Source organism: Fukomys damarensis, unplaced genomic scaffold (genome assembly GCF_012274545.1).
Source record: "Fukomys damarensis isolate Sample0158 unplaced genomic scaffold, DMR_v1.0_HiC HiC_scaffold_39, whole genome shotgun sequence".
Taxonomy (NCBI): domain Eukaryota; kingdom Metazoa; phylum Chordata; class Mammalia; order Rodentia; family Bathyergidae; genus Fukomys; species Fukomys damarensis.
The window spans coordinates 112,619,389-112,631,965 of record NW_022900951.1 but is presented as its reverse complement, the minus strand read 5'-3'; the positions used below and the strand labels follow the sequence as shown (position 1 = coordinate 112,631,965).

Here is a 12,577-nt window from a genome sequence, read left to right as displayed (position 1 = left end):
AGGATAATGCTACTTGTTTTGTGACAACCCGGAACTGTGGTCTGTGAAATTGATCGCTGCCTTTGAAGGTGGATGGGTGGTTGTACTGGCATATGTGTCAAATATGACAAACTGTAGTAATATACTGTTTTTCCCCATTCTGAAAGGACTTTACCAACATGAAATCATTTTTAGGCATAATAATCATCTCCAAATTCCTATAATATGGTTTTACTTTGATTTAAGGTTTCCTGAGACCATTGTAGTCTTCTTTTATCATTGGTCATATCTCAAAACACGTCTATTTTCCAACATTGTTTATGCACTTTAATCTCTTAAACCATTTTCTTAATCCTTATAAGATGCCTTCCTTTTAGAAAATGTAGTTATAAAGATGAACTCACTCTAAAGCCTTTTCAGGAAATGCAGGGAATTTGTTTTACTGGAAAATCAGTAGTCCAGAATGGAGGTGCAAAAGGCTTCTACCACTTTTTCTATGACTTCTCATCATCTTGGGTATTTTTTTTTCTGAATTCAGGCAAAGGCTAGTTGTGCAAAATGATACTCAGATGTCCTTATGGAGAAAGAGTCAGGGGGCGAAGGCAGTGTCTGGACACAGTCTATTTTAGTAAGTTGGAATGGATTTCCTCTCGATCAAATTGTACTGTTCTGAAGTTGGTTGGGCTGCCAAACTCCTTGCCTTCTGACTCACCACTGAAGCCTTCTGTTTGGGAACACATAGCCTCCTCTGTCTGCTTCCCTTCTTATCCTTTCATATTAGGTGCCCTGTGGCCTGCAAAATAAAAAACAAGTCTCAGAAGTTCATCAGTTAGTCTTTTGAGATTAAGGAAAGCAATAAAAGTCCAAGTGATTTGGGGAAAGAATCTCAAGCATCCATCCTGATAAACACTTCCCCTAATAAAGCCACTGCAAGGGCAGTTCTGTTGGATATATTATCATTCAGATGTGGGTTGGGGGGCAGAATTTGATGGGAACAACTTATCATCTGCCTTTATCACTTTAGCTTTGTGAAGTCAGCATTCTATCACTCTCAAAACTTGTGATAGTATGAGCTTAATGTGCATTTCCATTTAGCCTTCCAGAACTCACTCAGAGCCAGAGGGAACGTCAGCCTGTCTCCCTCCCCCTTGCCTTTGTCTGGTCCCACAGAGATGGACCTCTTAGAAACTGTGCGAGCCAATAAGTCCATCAGAGCAGGACAGTTGGCACCTTTCTTGAAAAATCTTAGTGATTTCACCTAAAAGAGCCCCAGATTATATCATTTTAAAAGAAAACAAACAAACAAACAATAAAGCTGTATTTCAATGGGGAGAAGGAGGGTGAATTGTCTCAGCCATGGAATTAAAGAAATATTTAAATTGTCTTTAATTCAGGCTGCGTGATGCAAATAGTATCTGTACTTTTTCTAATTTAAAATTTCCCTTTAGGCAATGACTCTTCTGGTTTTCTTTATTTTAGTAGGTACAATTTGGGTGGTGTGAAAAATATAGACAAGAGTACTTGAAGGGCGTGTGAGAATGTGCAGCGGCTCATTACCATCAGTAGACCTGGTGTTTTTAGAAAAATGTGAACATAAACATGATTAGTAGATTTCATTCCCTCTGGAATATGAGGGAATACATTATGCTATCATACTTTTAAGTTATCTCTCATTTACTTAGTTCCTTGATCTTTAAAAAGTTATTATTCATTTTTCTTAGTACGTGTTTGCAGTACTATACACGATGATTACATTTCTTGTGTGGAATTGGTATATTTGCACAACACATCTTAATTCCTTTTTTCCAACTTCTTTTCTTCCTTCCTTCCCCTCTCCACGTCGTGGTCCCCTTCCCATCGGAGAAAGTTCTATCTCCCTGTTTCTTAATATCTAGCTTTTATTTTGCTCTTTATTTATATTTTGGGTTTCTTCTACAAGAGAAAGTATGCAATATTTAAGCTTGGGTGTCTGATTTATTTCACTTAATATTAAAGTCTTAAGGTGCATCCATTTTCCTACAAATAACTCGTTTATCTTTATATATGCCATTATTTTTGACTCTCAATATAAGTAGTATAGAAAATTAAAATTTTAATAAATTGATCTGCACTTTAGTCCTGCCTCCTCCTTGCCTCTTAGTAAAATATGGTGCCGTTGAATTCTAGAGCAGATCTCGCCATTCCTCCAAATAAAAACCTGAATGTTATAGCTTAGGATGAGTACAGGGCTTACTTGAGGAACTAGAATGAACAAATGGCAGCCCTGCTGGGCAGAGTGTTCTCCTGATAGACCAGATTGAGCTCCACACATTGGACAACACTGGCAAAGGACTTGGAGTCAAGGAAGAACCAGAAGTTATTTGACAAATGAGAAATCTGTGCTTTGACTGTTTTTTAAATTTTTTCCCATTAAGTTTATTGGTACATTTAAAGCAAACAATACAGTTACATTCATCGTTGGGATCGTGTACCTTTACATAATATGTCTTGGTTCTCCTTCTTTCCCCATACCCCTGCCCTCCCTTCATGCCCTTCACCCTCCCCTATTCACAAAGACTTCATTTCCAGCTTTTTCCTGTTTTCACATTTTTTCTTTTCCCTCATTTCCTTTCCCTTCCCCTTCCCACTTCCCCTTTAGCCATTTTCTTCCTATTTCACCCTCTCAATTATACCATTTGAACCTTCTTTACACTTTTAGTTTTTCACACCAGAGAAACTATTTGGTATTTACTCAAGTTGACTGCTTTTTTTTTTTTTAAATAACAGCTTTGCTGATTTTTTATTCACAGACCATAAAGTTGACCATTTTGACCTATATGGTACACTGTTTTTAGTATATTTACAGCTGTGCAATGAACACTGTCTCCTTCAATTTTATATCCTTGTCAACACTCCAATAAGAAACCCCACAACCATTAGTAACCACCATTCCTCTCCATTTTCTGATAAACACTTATCTACTTTCTGTCTGCTTGGAGTTTGCCTGATCTAGAAGTTTCACATAAATGGAATTATATAATATGTGATATTCTGTTTCTGCCTTCTTAATATAAAAAATTCAAGGTTCATCCATGACATAGTATGTATCAGTATTTCTTTTTATGGATGAATAATATTCCATTATATGATACACCAACTTTTGTTTATTTATCAGTTGATGGACCTTTGGATCATTTCCACTTTGGGGTGCTAATTTATAATTCTGCTGTGAACATTCATGACAAAATTGTTTTGTCGTGACAAAATGTTTGTGTGAACATATGTTTTCATTTCTCTGGGAGTAGAATTGGTGGGCTACATAGTAACTTTCTGTTTCACTTTTTGATAAATCACTGATTTTACACAGTAGCTGCACCATTTGACGTTCCTATCAATAATGTACAAGAGTTCATATCCTTATGGCATGGTGGAGACCAGAGCTTGTCCAAAGAAGAAAAGGGAAGACTTCCTTCCTCCTTCCCTTTTTATTCTGTCCAGGCATTAACCTATGGGGGGGCCACCTCATCTGGAGTGGGTCTTCCCTCCTCAGTTTGCAGTCTACATGACAATCATCCACAGACAGGACCAGAGATTTACTGATCTGCTAGGCAGTTCTTACTCCAGTCAAGCTGACACATCATAGTTAAGGGTCACAATTAGTAATGATGTCCTGTGCATCATTCCTGTGTCTCGTAAATTGAATATTCTCTTTTCTTGGTCAGTGTAGATAAGTTTTGTCAGTTTTGTTAACCTGTTTTAAGAATGGACTTTTTTTTTCAGCTTTAATTGAGTTTATTGGTACATTTTAGGGATACAGTACAGTTACATTCATTGTTGGGATCTTGTACCTGTACATGACAGGTAGTGGTTCTCATTTTTTCCCCTTACCTCTGCCCTCCCTTCACCCCCTCCTCCCCTCCCCATCTATATCCTTGCTTTTTTCTTTGGTTTTTCTACTTTTTATCCCATTGATTTCTGCTGTAATATTTAATGTTCTTTCCTTTTCTTTGCCTTGAGTTTAGCTTACTCTTCTCATTCTAGTTTCTTAAGTAGAAGGTAAGGTTATTAATCTGAAATCTGCCTTCTTTTGTTAAAATAGACTACTTTTTAGGCCCACAGCAAAATTGAGTGGAAAGTACAGGAAATTCCCATTAAACTTCCTCCTTCTGCACATGCACAGCCTCCCACAGTGGTACTTTTATATAACCAGTGAGCCTGCGATTATCCAACATTATCACCTAAAGCTCATCGTTTATCTTTGGGTTCACTTTTGGTTTGTATAATCTATGGGCACACACCTCTCACTATAGTGCCGTACCCTAGAATTCCTCTGACTTTTGCCTATTCATTCCTCCCTCTGACTCTTATACCCTGGCAACCGTTGATCTTTTTTGCAGCCTTTATAATTTTGCCTTTCCCAAATTTCATATAACTGAAATGATAGAGGCTTTTCCAATTAGCTTCTTTCATTTCATAATTTTGGTTTTCTTTTATTAGTATTGTCATATTTCTTTCTCTATCCTTTATTCTATATGTGTCTATAATCTATATATGTCTTTATGTTTAAATTGGGTTTCTTCTAAACAGCATGTGTCTGGGCCACTTTTTGGATCCACTCCAAAAATGCCTGTCTTTTAATTGGTATATTTAATCTATGGACATTTAAAGTGGTCATTGATACGCTTGGATTAATGCCTTGTTACTGTCTTCTACTTGTTGCCCTTGTTCTTTGTTTTATTTTTGTCTTCTACATTTTCCTCCTTTTTATTGTTTTGGTTAAGTATTTACATGATTCTACTTTCTATCCTTTTGTACCATAAATTATAATTTGAAAATTTCTTAGTGCACGTTCTAAAGCTTACAATATACATTTATAACCAATCCAAGATAATTGTCAAATAGCACTCTACAAAGATTTGCACTTGTATTTGCAATTAACACAAGTTCCTTATAATAACAAAATAGTCCTAATTACTTTCTGCCATCTCTTTTATCACTGATGTCATTTATTTCACTTATAGATAAGCATACCTAGGTGCAAAATACATTATTGCTATTATAATCTTGAATGAATTATTATCTGTGAGGTCAGTTAAGAATAAGAAGAAATAAAAGATTTAAATTTTGTTTGTACTTGTTTCTTCCCTAATATTCTTTTCTTTATGTAGATCCAAGTTCCTGGACTATATCATTTTCCTTCTCGCAGAAGAACTTCTTTTAATATTTTGTGCAAAACAGGCCTATTAGTGACAATTTTTTTCAGTTTTTTCCTAAGGAAGTATTTATTTCTCCTTTGCTTTTTAAAAATCCTAGATACCAACCAAGAGAGAGAACATATGATATGTGTCTTTTTGAATCTGGCTTATTTCATTCAATGTGACGATCTTCAGTTCCATCCATTTTCCTGCAAATTATGTGATTCCATCCTTTATGGCTGAATTTTATTATTTATTTAAAAATCCATTCATCCATAAATGGATATCTAGGCTGACTCCATAACTTGGCTGCTGTGCATAGTGAGTGTCACAATAAACATGGGTGTTCAGGAATCTCTACCGTATGCTCACTTTGATTTGAGTATTTACACAGGAGTAGCCGCATCATATGGTAGTTTAGTTCTTCTGAGAAATCCCCATAGTTATTTCCACAATGGCTATACTATTTTACATTTCCACAAACTGTGTGGAAGTGTTCTTTCTCCCCTCATCCTTGCTAGCATTTGTTATTTTTTGTTTTCAGTGTGTGTGTGTGTGTGTGTGTGCGTGTGTGTGTGCTGGGTGGGGGGATGCTTGGGATTGAACCCAGGACCTTGCACTTGTGAGGCAGGTGCGGCACCACTAAGCTAAATCCCCGGCCCCTATTTTTTGTTTTCTTGATGTTAACCTTTCTGACTGGGATGAAGTAGAATCTTAATGTAGTTTTGATTTGCATTTCGTGGATGGCTGAAGATGTTGAACATTTTTTCATATAATTATGGGTCACTTATACTCCTTTTAAGAAGTGTCTAATCAACTCATAAGTCCGTTTATTAATTCAATTACTTTTTTATTTGGTGGTCAAATTTTTGTAACTTTTAAAAATCTTCACATTTGAGTACTAATAATTTGACAGGAAAGGTTTGTGGAGTATTTCCTCAACACTTTAAATATTTCATTACACTCTCTCCTTGCTTTTATGTTTTCTAAGAAGTCAGATGTAATTCTTTTTTTGTTTTTTTCTTTTTGTACTGGGGACCTTATGCTTTTGAGGCAGGTGTCGGCACCACTGAGCTAAATCCCTGGCTCTCAGATGTAATTCTTATCTGAGCTGTTACTTATTTCCTCTATGTTTGCTCAATTTCCTAATCTTTGATTTTCTGGAGTTTGCATATGATATTCACACTTTTTACTTTTATCCTGTTGTTTTTCTCTGAGATTCCTGGATCTGTGGTTTGGTATCTGACATGAATTTGGGAGCAGTTCCCAGCCATTATGGTGTTAAAGATCTTTTCTGTTCATTTCTTGCTTTCCTTTCCCTCTGCTTTCCCCATTGCACCTATGGTATCCTTTTGTAGTTGTTCTTAGACATTTTGTTTTGCGTTTTTACCTAGTTTTTTTTGTTGTTGTTGACTTTTTTTTTGTTTGGTGGTTTTTCTTCAGGTATCCTCAAGCTCAGGGATTCTTTCCTCGTGTCAGACTATTATTCAGCCTTTCACAGGCATTCTTCATTTCTATTCAGCATTTTTGATATCTAGCATTTATTTGTAATTATTTATTAGAATTTGTCTCTTTACACTTGCAATTGGTCTATTCTTGCATGTGGCCTGCTTTTTTCCTGTTGGAGTCCTTAGCATATTAATCATAGCTATTTTAAAAATCTGGCCTGATAATTCCAACATTCCTGTGATATCTGACTATGGTTTTGGTGATTGTGCTGTCTCTTCAAACTGGCTTTTGCTTTTTTAGTATGTCTTTTCTCAAAAGCTTGACATGAGGCACCAGGCAGAAAGAACTGTGGTGGACAGGCATTTGGTAATGTGGCGGGAACATCCGAAGGGAGGGACGCATTCTGAATGACTGGATGTCCGTCTTTTGCTGAGCTTTTGCCCCTGAAGTGTGAACTTCACAGTGCTTTTCAGTCCCTGCTCTTGAGTAAGAGAATGGCTAGAGGGAACTGGGATTGGCTATTTTCCTAGCTAGATTGGCTAGAAGTGGGCCAGAGGTCAGTACTTCACCTCCCCATGTCATTAGACGCTAATAAAACTCCTATAGGGTATATGCTGGGAGTGCTTTTTCTCCTGAAGGAAGGCCTTACAAAAACAGAATGTTTCCTGGCATGGTGAGGGATGCAGGCCTGTAATCTCAGCCTCCTGGGAAGATGAGGCAGAGGGACCACAAGTTAAAGCCTGGATAATTTAATGACTTAGTGAGACCTGTCCTAAAATATCTTGTAAACTTACAAACTCCCAATGATACATGTAACTGTATTGCTTGCCTTAAATGTACCAATAAACTTAATGGAAAATAAAATAAAATAAAATAAAAGGCTAGGGATGTAGCTCAGTATGAAGGCCCTGGATTCGATAACCAGTGAGAGAGAGAGAGAGAGAGAGAGAGAGAGAGAGAGAGAGAGAGAGAATAAAAACAAAAGGAAAAAGAGCAAGAACAGAATGTTCTGGTGTAGCTGCAAATGGCTACTTCCCCATCCCCTCTGCCTGAAACATGAAGACTTTTTTCCCTGTTATTCATTGGGATAAGTAGCAAGGCTCCTAGAGGTAAAAACACAAAAGTGTGTGTGAGCTCCCCAAATACTGGGCTCCCTGGAATTCCTGACTTTCAAACTCATCCATGTGGAGCCCTCAGAAATTTGTCACATTTCAGTTTAGGTTTGCCTACCCTAGTCTTGGTCCTTTTAAAGGCTTCTACATCATGACAGTCTTTGGTCTGGTGAGTCTTCATTCTCTTTATGAGCCTGCCTGCCTCTCACCGATTGAAGTAAAAGCATTCCTGTGACCTTATTTCTCAGGTGTAAGAACAGTTGCTTGCTCATCCCACCCCTTTTTTCTAGTTATTTATTTCTTGTTAGGAAAGAGTAGCAGTTTCTAAGCACCTTGCATGTTGAACTGGAAATCAGAAGTCTTCTTTCTTTTTTTTGGTACTGATGATCGAACTCTGGTCCTTGCACTGGTGGCGGCACCACTGAGCTAAATCCCCGGCCCTCTTTTTTTTCAATATAGGCATTGGCAACTACAAAATTTTACTACATTCCACAAGTTTTGTATGTTGTGTTTAATTTTTATTCATCTCAAGGTAGTTTGAGATGTTCTTTGTCGTGCTTGGACTTTTTGTAGAGGGTATTATTTCTATTCCATCTCTGGATTAATTTCAGAGAACATTGGTATCTTTAGACTCTGGATTTGCTGTTTTAGGAATAGTTTCTGAGGAATAGAGGAACTGAAAGTAAGGAGTTGGATCTAAGTAGGGGTACAGCTTAACCCCTAGATTTTGAAGTCATTCTGTGGTTTGTGTCCTTTTACATCAGTGATTCTCAATGTACCAGGCATCCTTTCACAGCAGGGAATACTCCGATCGGAAGTGTCAGTGGTGCTCCTATTGCAAAGCACTTTTTGAACCTCTTAAACTGGTCAGAGTGTTTCACACTCACCTGTGCAGTATCCCACTGCTGCTTCACAATGGCCTGGGAGGTAGCTGAGATGTCACAATGTGAAATGAGCTAGTTAAGACCTGAAATTGAAGCAACCTACAAGGCAGTCAGGGCCAGTACTACCATCCTCCAGTCTTCTTGTTTCCCAGAAAGCCCAGTTACTTGGGCCTCCGCTTGCTTTGGCCACTTCATCTTTTCAAAGCAGACCATCATGCACTGTCTTGTGAGTATAGAGTTCAGTATCAGTAGGGGATCAGTTCCAGGACCCCTGACAGATAGCAAGGCCATTAGAAAAAAATGGCTTAGTATTTATATATGACCATGCACATTCTCTGATTTACTCTAAATAGCCTCTAGGATACCTATAACACCAAGTACAATGTGAATAGTTGTCATACTGTAATAATGACAAGAAAAAAAGCCTGAACATACTCAGAACAGATGCAGTTTTTAATGAATATTTTTAGTTCGTGGTTCATTGAACCTTGTGGCTATGGAACCCCCTGGATCCAGAACCCTGCACATGTAGGTCCTGCAGACTGGCGGAGCCAACCATACATGTGTGGCATTTTCGTAGGCTACTGTGCTTCTCTTAAGCATAGTTCATCTTGTTATGCAATGATCCCCTACTGAATGTGTCCTCCAGCAAAGAGAGTGGAAACTTTCTGTGGGGGGCCCAGCAATTGGCACAAAGTAGGCCCTAAGTACAATTTTTGTTTAACTATTAGAAGATAAGACTATATACTAATAGGTTAACTTGGTTATCTCTCTGAACTTGTAATGAAGGCCGTACCTGTCTTTAGAACAGGCTGGGAAGTGGAGTATGACCCTCAGAATGAGGGTAAAAGAGAAATTGTGGGCCCACACTGGTTGTTTTGCTTACAGAATTTTGTGTTATTAACAATACTTATAAGCACTGCATTATTCCCCTTGTTAAATTCCCCACAGTTCAGCCTCTTTTCCTCTTTGGATTGTTCATGCTCGTACCTTTTAAAGAATGAGCCATAATCTTGTTTAAAACTTCACTGTATCCTCAGATTTTATCCACTAACAATCTTATCAGAAACAACATGAAACAAATATCTTTTAATATTTGGCATCACCATTATCTGAAAGTTATTCTGACACTGAATCTCTATGTCTTAAGGTAGTTAGTCTCAATTTCTTATCTAAAAAGTGGAAATAAGGATCCTTTGCTAACTAGCAGACTTTTCCTGGGGATAACATCATCTGAAGCACATGAAAACCTTTTGAACAATCCTGTGTAAATGTCAAGGCTTCTCCAGTTAGGGCAACTCTGAAAAATTGTGTCTGTATGAGTTACATAATGTAGTCAGTTGTCATGCAGTTATATTAAAGTACTTGCTATATTGAAATGTGTTTCTCACTTAAGGTGTTGGCGTGAATATAGAGAAACCTTTTTTTTTTCTTTTAACTAGTAATTTGGTTAAACCTATATTTGACCGTGGGCTGTCTTGACAATTGCAATACCCCAACCTTTGTTTCTCCATAGGTGTTACAGAACATCTTGGATACTGAAAAGGAGTATGCTAAAGAACTTCAGTCTCTTCTTGTAACTTACTTAAGACCACTGCAATCCAATAACAAGTAAGATTTAAATTTTAAAAAATTTATATTTTTTTATGCACTGGTTGTTTTGTTTTGTTTTGTTCGGTTGAGTCAGGATGGCCTTGCATTTACTATGTAGCCCAGGCAGGCCTTGAACTGATGGCAGTCCCCCTACCTCAGCCTCCGGAGTGCTGGGATTACAAGCATGTGTCACCATATCCAGCTAAGGTTTTTATTTTTTACTTTAAACCCTTTATTAAATAAAGCAGGATAATGACAGCATATGGAGTCATTAGTCTTATGTCACTGAATAATTGATTTTGCCCTTTAGAAGAAATTCCACTGATCACAGGTTGCCAAGAACATGGTCAGGGCAACAGAAATTATGCAAGATGTTGCTTTGGAGAGCTTAGCTTGCTTTCTGTGGAAGGAATGAACATATCTGCATTTTTGTCTGTTAACAGTTTTTATCGTGTGTGTTTTTGTCTCTTTTCCATTTACATTTTTTTAGTTAAAAATTTAATTACCAAGTAATCACCGTACATATTTGTGGAGCAGAATATGGTCTGTCAGTATTTGTCTACAGTATGTAACCATATCAGAGTAAGTGGCATATCCAACACCTCAAGGTTTAGCATTGCTTTATGTTGGGAACATTCAAAGCCTCCCTGCCTGCTATTCTGAAATATACAATTAATTGCTGTCAAACAGGGTTACCCTGCTGTGTCCCGGAATGTTCTGAGTCGTTCCTCCCATCCGGCTTCATCTGTTAACCCTCCTCTCACATGTGGCCTCTGGTCATTTCCCAGACTCTGTGGTAGCCACTCACCCTCTCTCTGCTTCTAGGAGATCAGCTCTGTTAGCTGTCACATATCTTGCACATTTTTATAGTCATGTGTCTGCTTTTCCTTACAGAAAAGGGGCTCCCTGGTGCTCTCATTCAGAAAGCACAGAAAATGGAAATTCTCATGCTCACTGTGACCTCTGCTTGTCAGGGCAGAACTCCTCTTTCCCAGGCTCTGAGAGTGGAAAGAGTGCGGAATTTTGTGAATGTTCCTAAGAGGAATTCACACCAATATTTCACTCAGGGAAATGTGAATGATAATGAGACATTGAAGTATTTTGTCATCTTTGTGTGCGTGGGCTGCATTTCCAGCCCTTTCGAAAATGTTATTTTGTGACAAGGACTTCCTAAATTGTCCAGGCTGGCTTTGAAAATTGCAATCCTCATGCTTCAGCCTCCTGAGTAGCTGGGATTGTGGTGTGTGTGTGTGTGTAACTGCACCCTGCTAAAGTGTTCTTAGTTTTACATTTTTCTTTTTACTTCTCCTTCTGCTTAAAGCATTTTTAAAACAAATGTTCAAACTTTATTTTGGTTATAGAAATCTCAAGTGATTGTCTAAGGCCAGAATTGAAAAGTTTGACAAAAGAAAAATATTGACCACTTGTTAATGCCGATAGGCGTGGCACATTAAAAATGCAACTAACTGCCTTTATTTGTTTTATTCTAAGTGAATAAATTTCTCTAGAGACCATAAGCTATAAGTCAAATATGAAATGAAGCAGTCAGCCCACTTAAATGGAGGACAGAATTTCCCCTTTCACCTCAGTAAGAGCCGATTGCTGCTGGACAGTTGGCTACTAATCTACTTCAGGTTTAAATGAGCTTTGTATTCTGGATTTTACCCCCTGATCCAAATCATGTCTGTTGAATGTAATATCTTGCCCAATTTCTAAACAAGTTACTATCATGGACCTATGGGACTCTTTCTTCAGCAAGGAAGAATTTTGCACTCTTGGCGTTGTAAGAATTTACAAGGCATCGACAGCACAGTGGTTATCATTATTGCGACAGAAGTATTAAGTATGCTGTAGTCATGGTTTTGAGATGTGGACAGAATCTCCATGCATGGTCTGGTCTAGGGCTCTCGGCACAGACAGGGAACAGAGGTCTGGACAGGTCTACGGTCTTGCCAAGCACAGAGCAGCAAGTGGTCCTACCCCATTGGCCACGCCTCTCACGACTGGTGCAATTTGCCCTCTGGGACCTGGGCCTGCCCGAGGAAAGTCAAATTGATAGCCTTGGGAGGGGAGATGGGCAGGTATTCAATGAGGGAGACACTGGCAATGGAGAAACGGTGAGGGGGAAAAGAGCCAGGGCAGAGGAGGTAAGAGAACTGAGTCAGACCTGCACTTTTCCTAAATACGTCCAGAATGCAGTCACAGAGTTCCCAGTTCTTCTGAATTGTACTGTGGGCCCCAAAAGATTTGAGCAAAGCAGCCTGCTTGCATTGACTTCCCCAGTGCGGTGCTGTGAGGAACAGGAGCACTCTGCTGGCCTCTGGCTGACAGTTTCCCGTTTCGCTTTCCACACTCACAGAGGTGCTTTCCAGCTCCCGGCCTGGAG

General features: G+C 38.5%; 1 protein-coding gene across 1 annotated transcript in view; it reads left to right on the top strand.

Moving 5' to 3' along the window:
* Window positions 1-12,577, top strand: part of Arhgef6 (Rac/Cdc42 guanine nucleotide exchange factor 6) — a 116,372-nt gene that overhangs the window by 55,863 nt on the left and 47,932 nt on the right. The window contains exon 7 of the mRNA XM_010642577.3: window positions 10,115-10,209. Coding sequence (XP_010640879.1) covers window positions 10,115-10,209 — 95 coding nt within the window. The remainder of the gene's footprint in view (window positions 1-10,114; window positions 10,210-12,577) is intronic.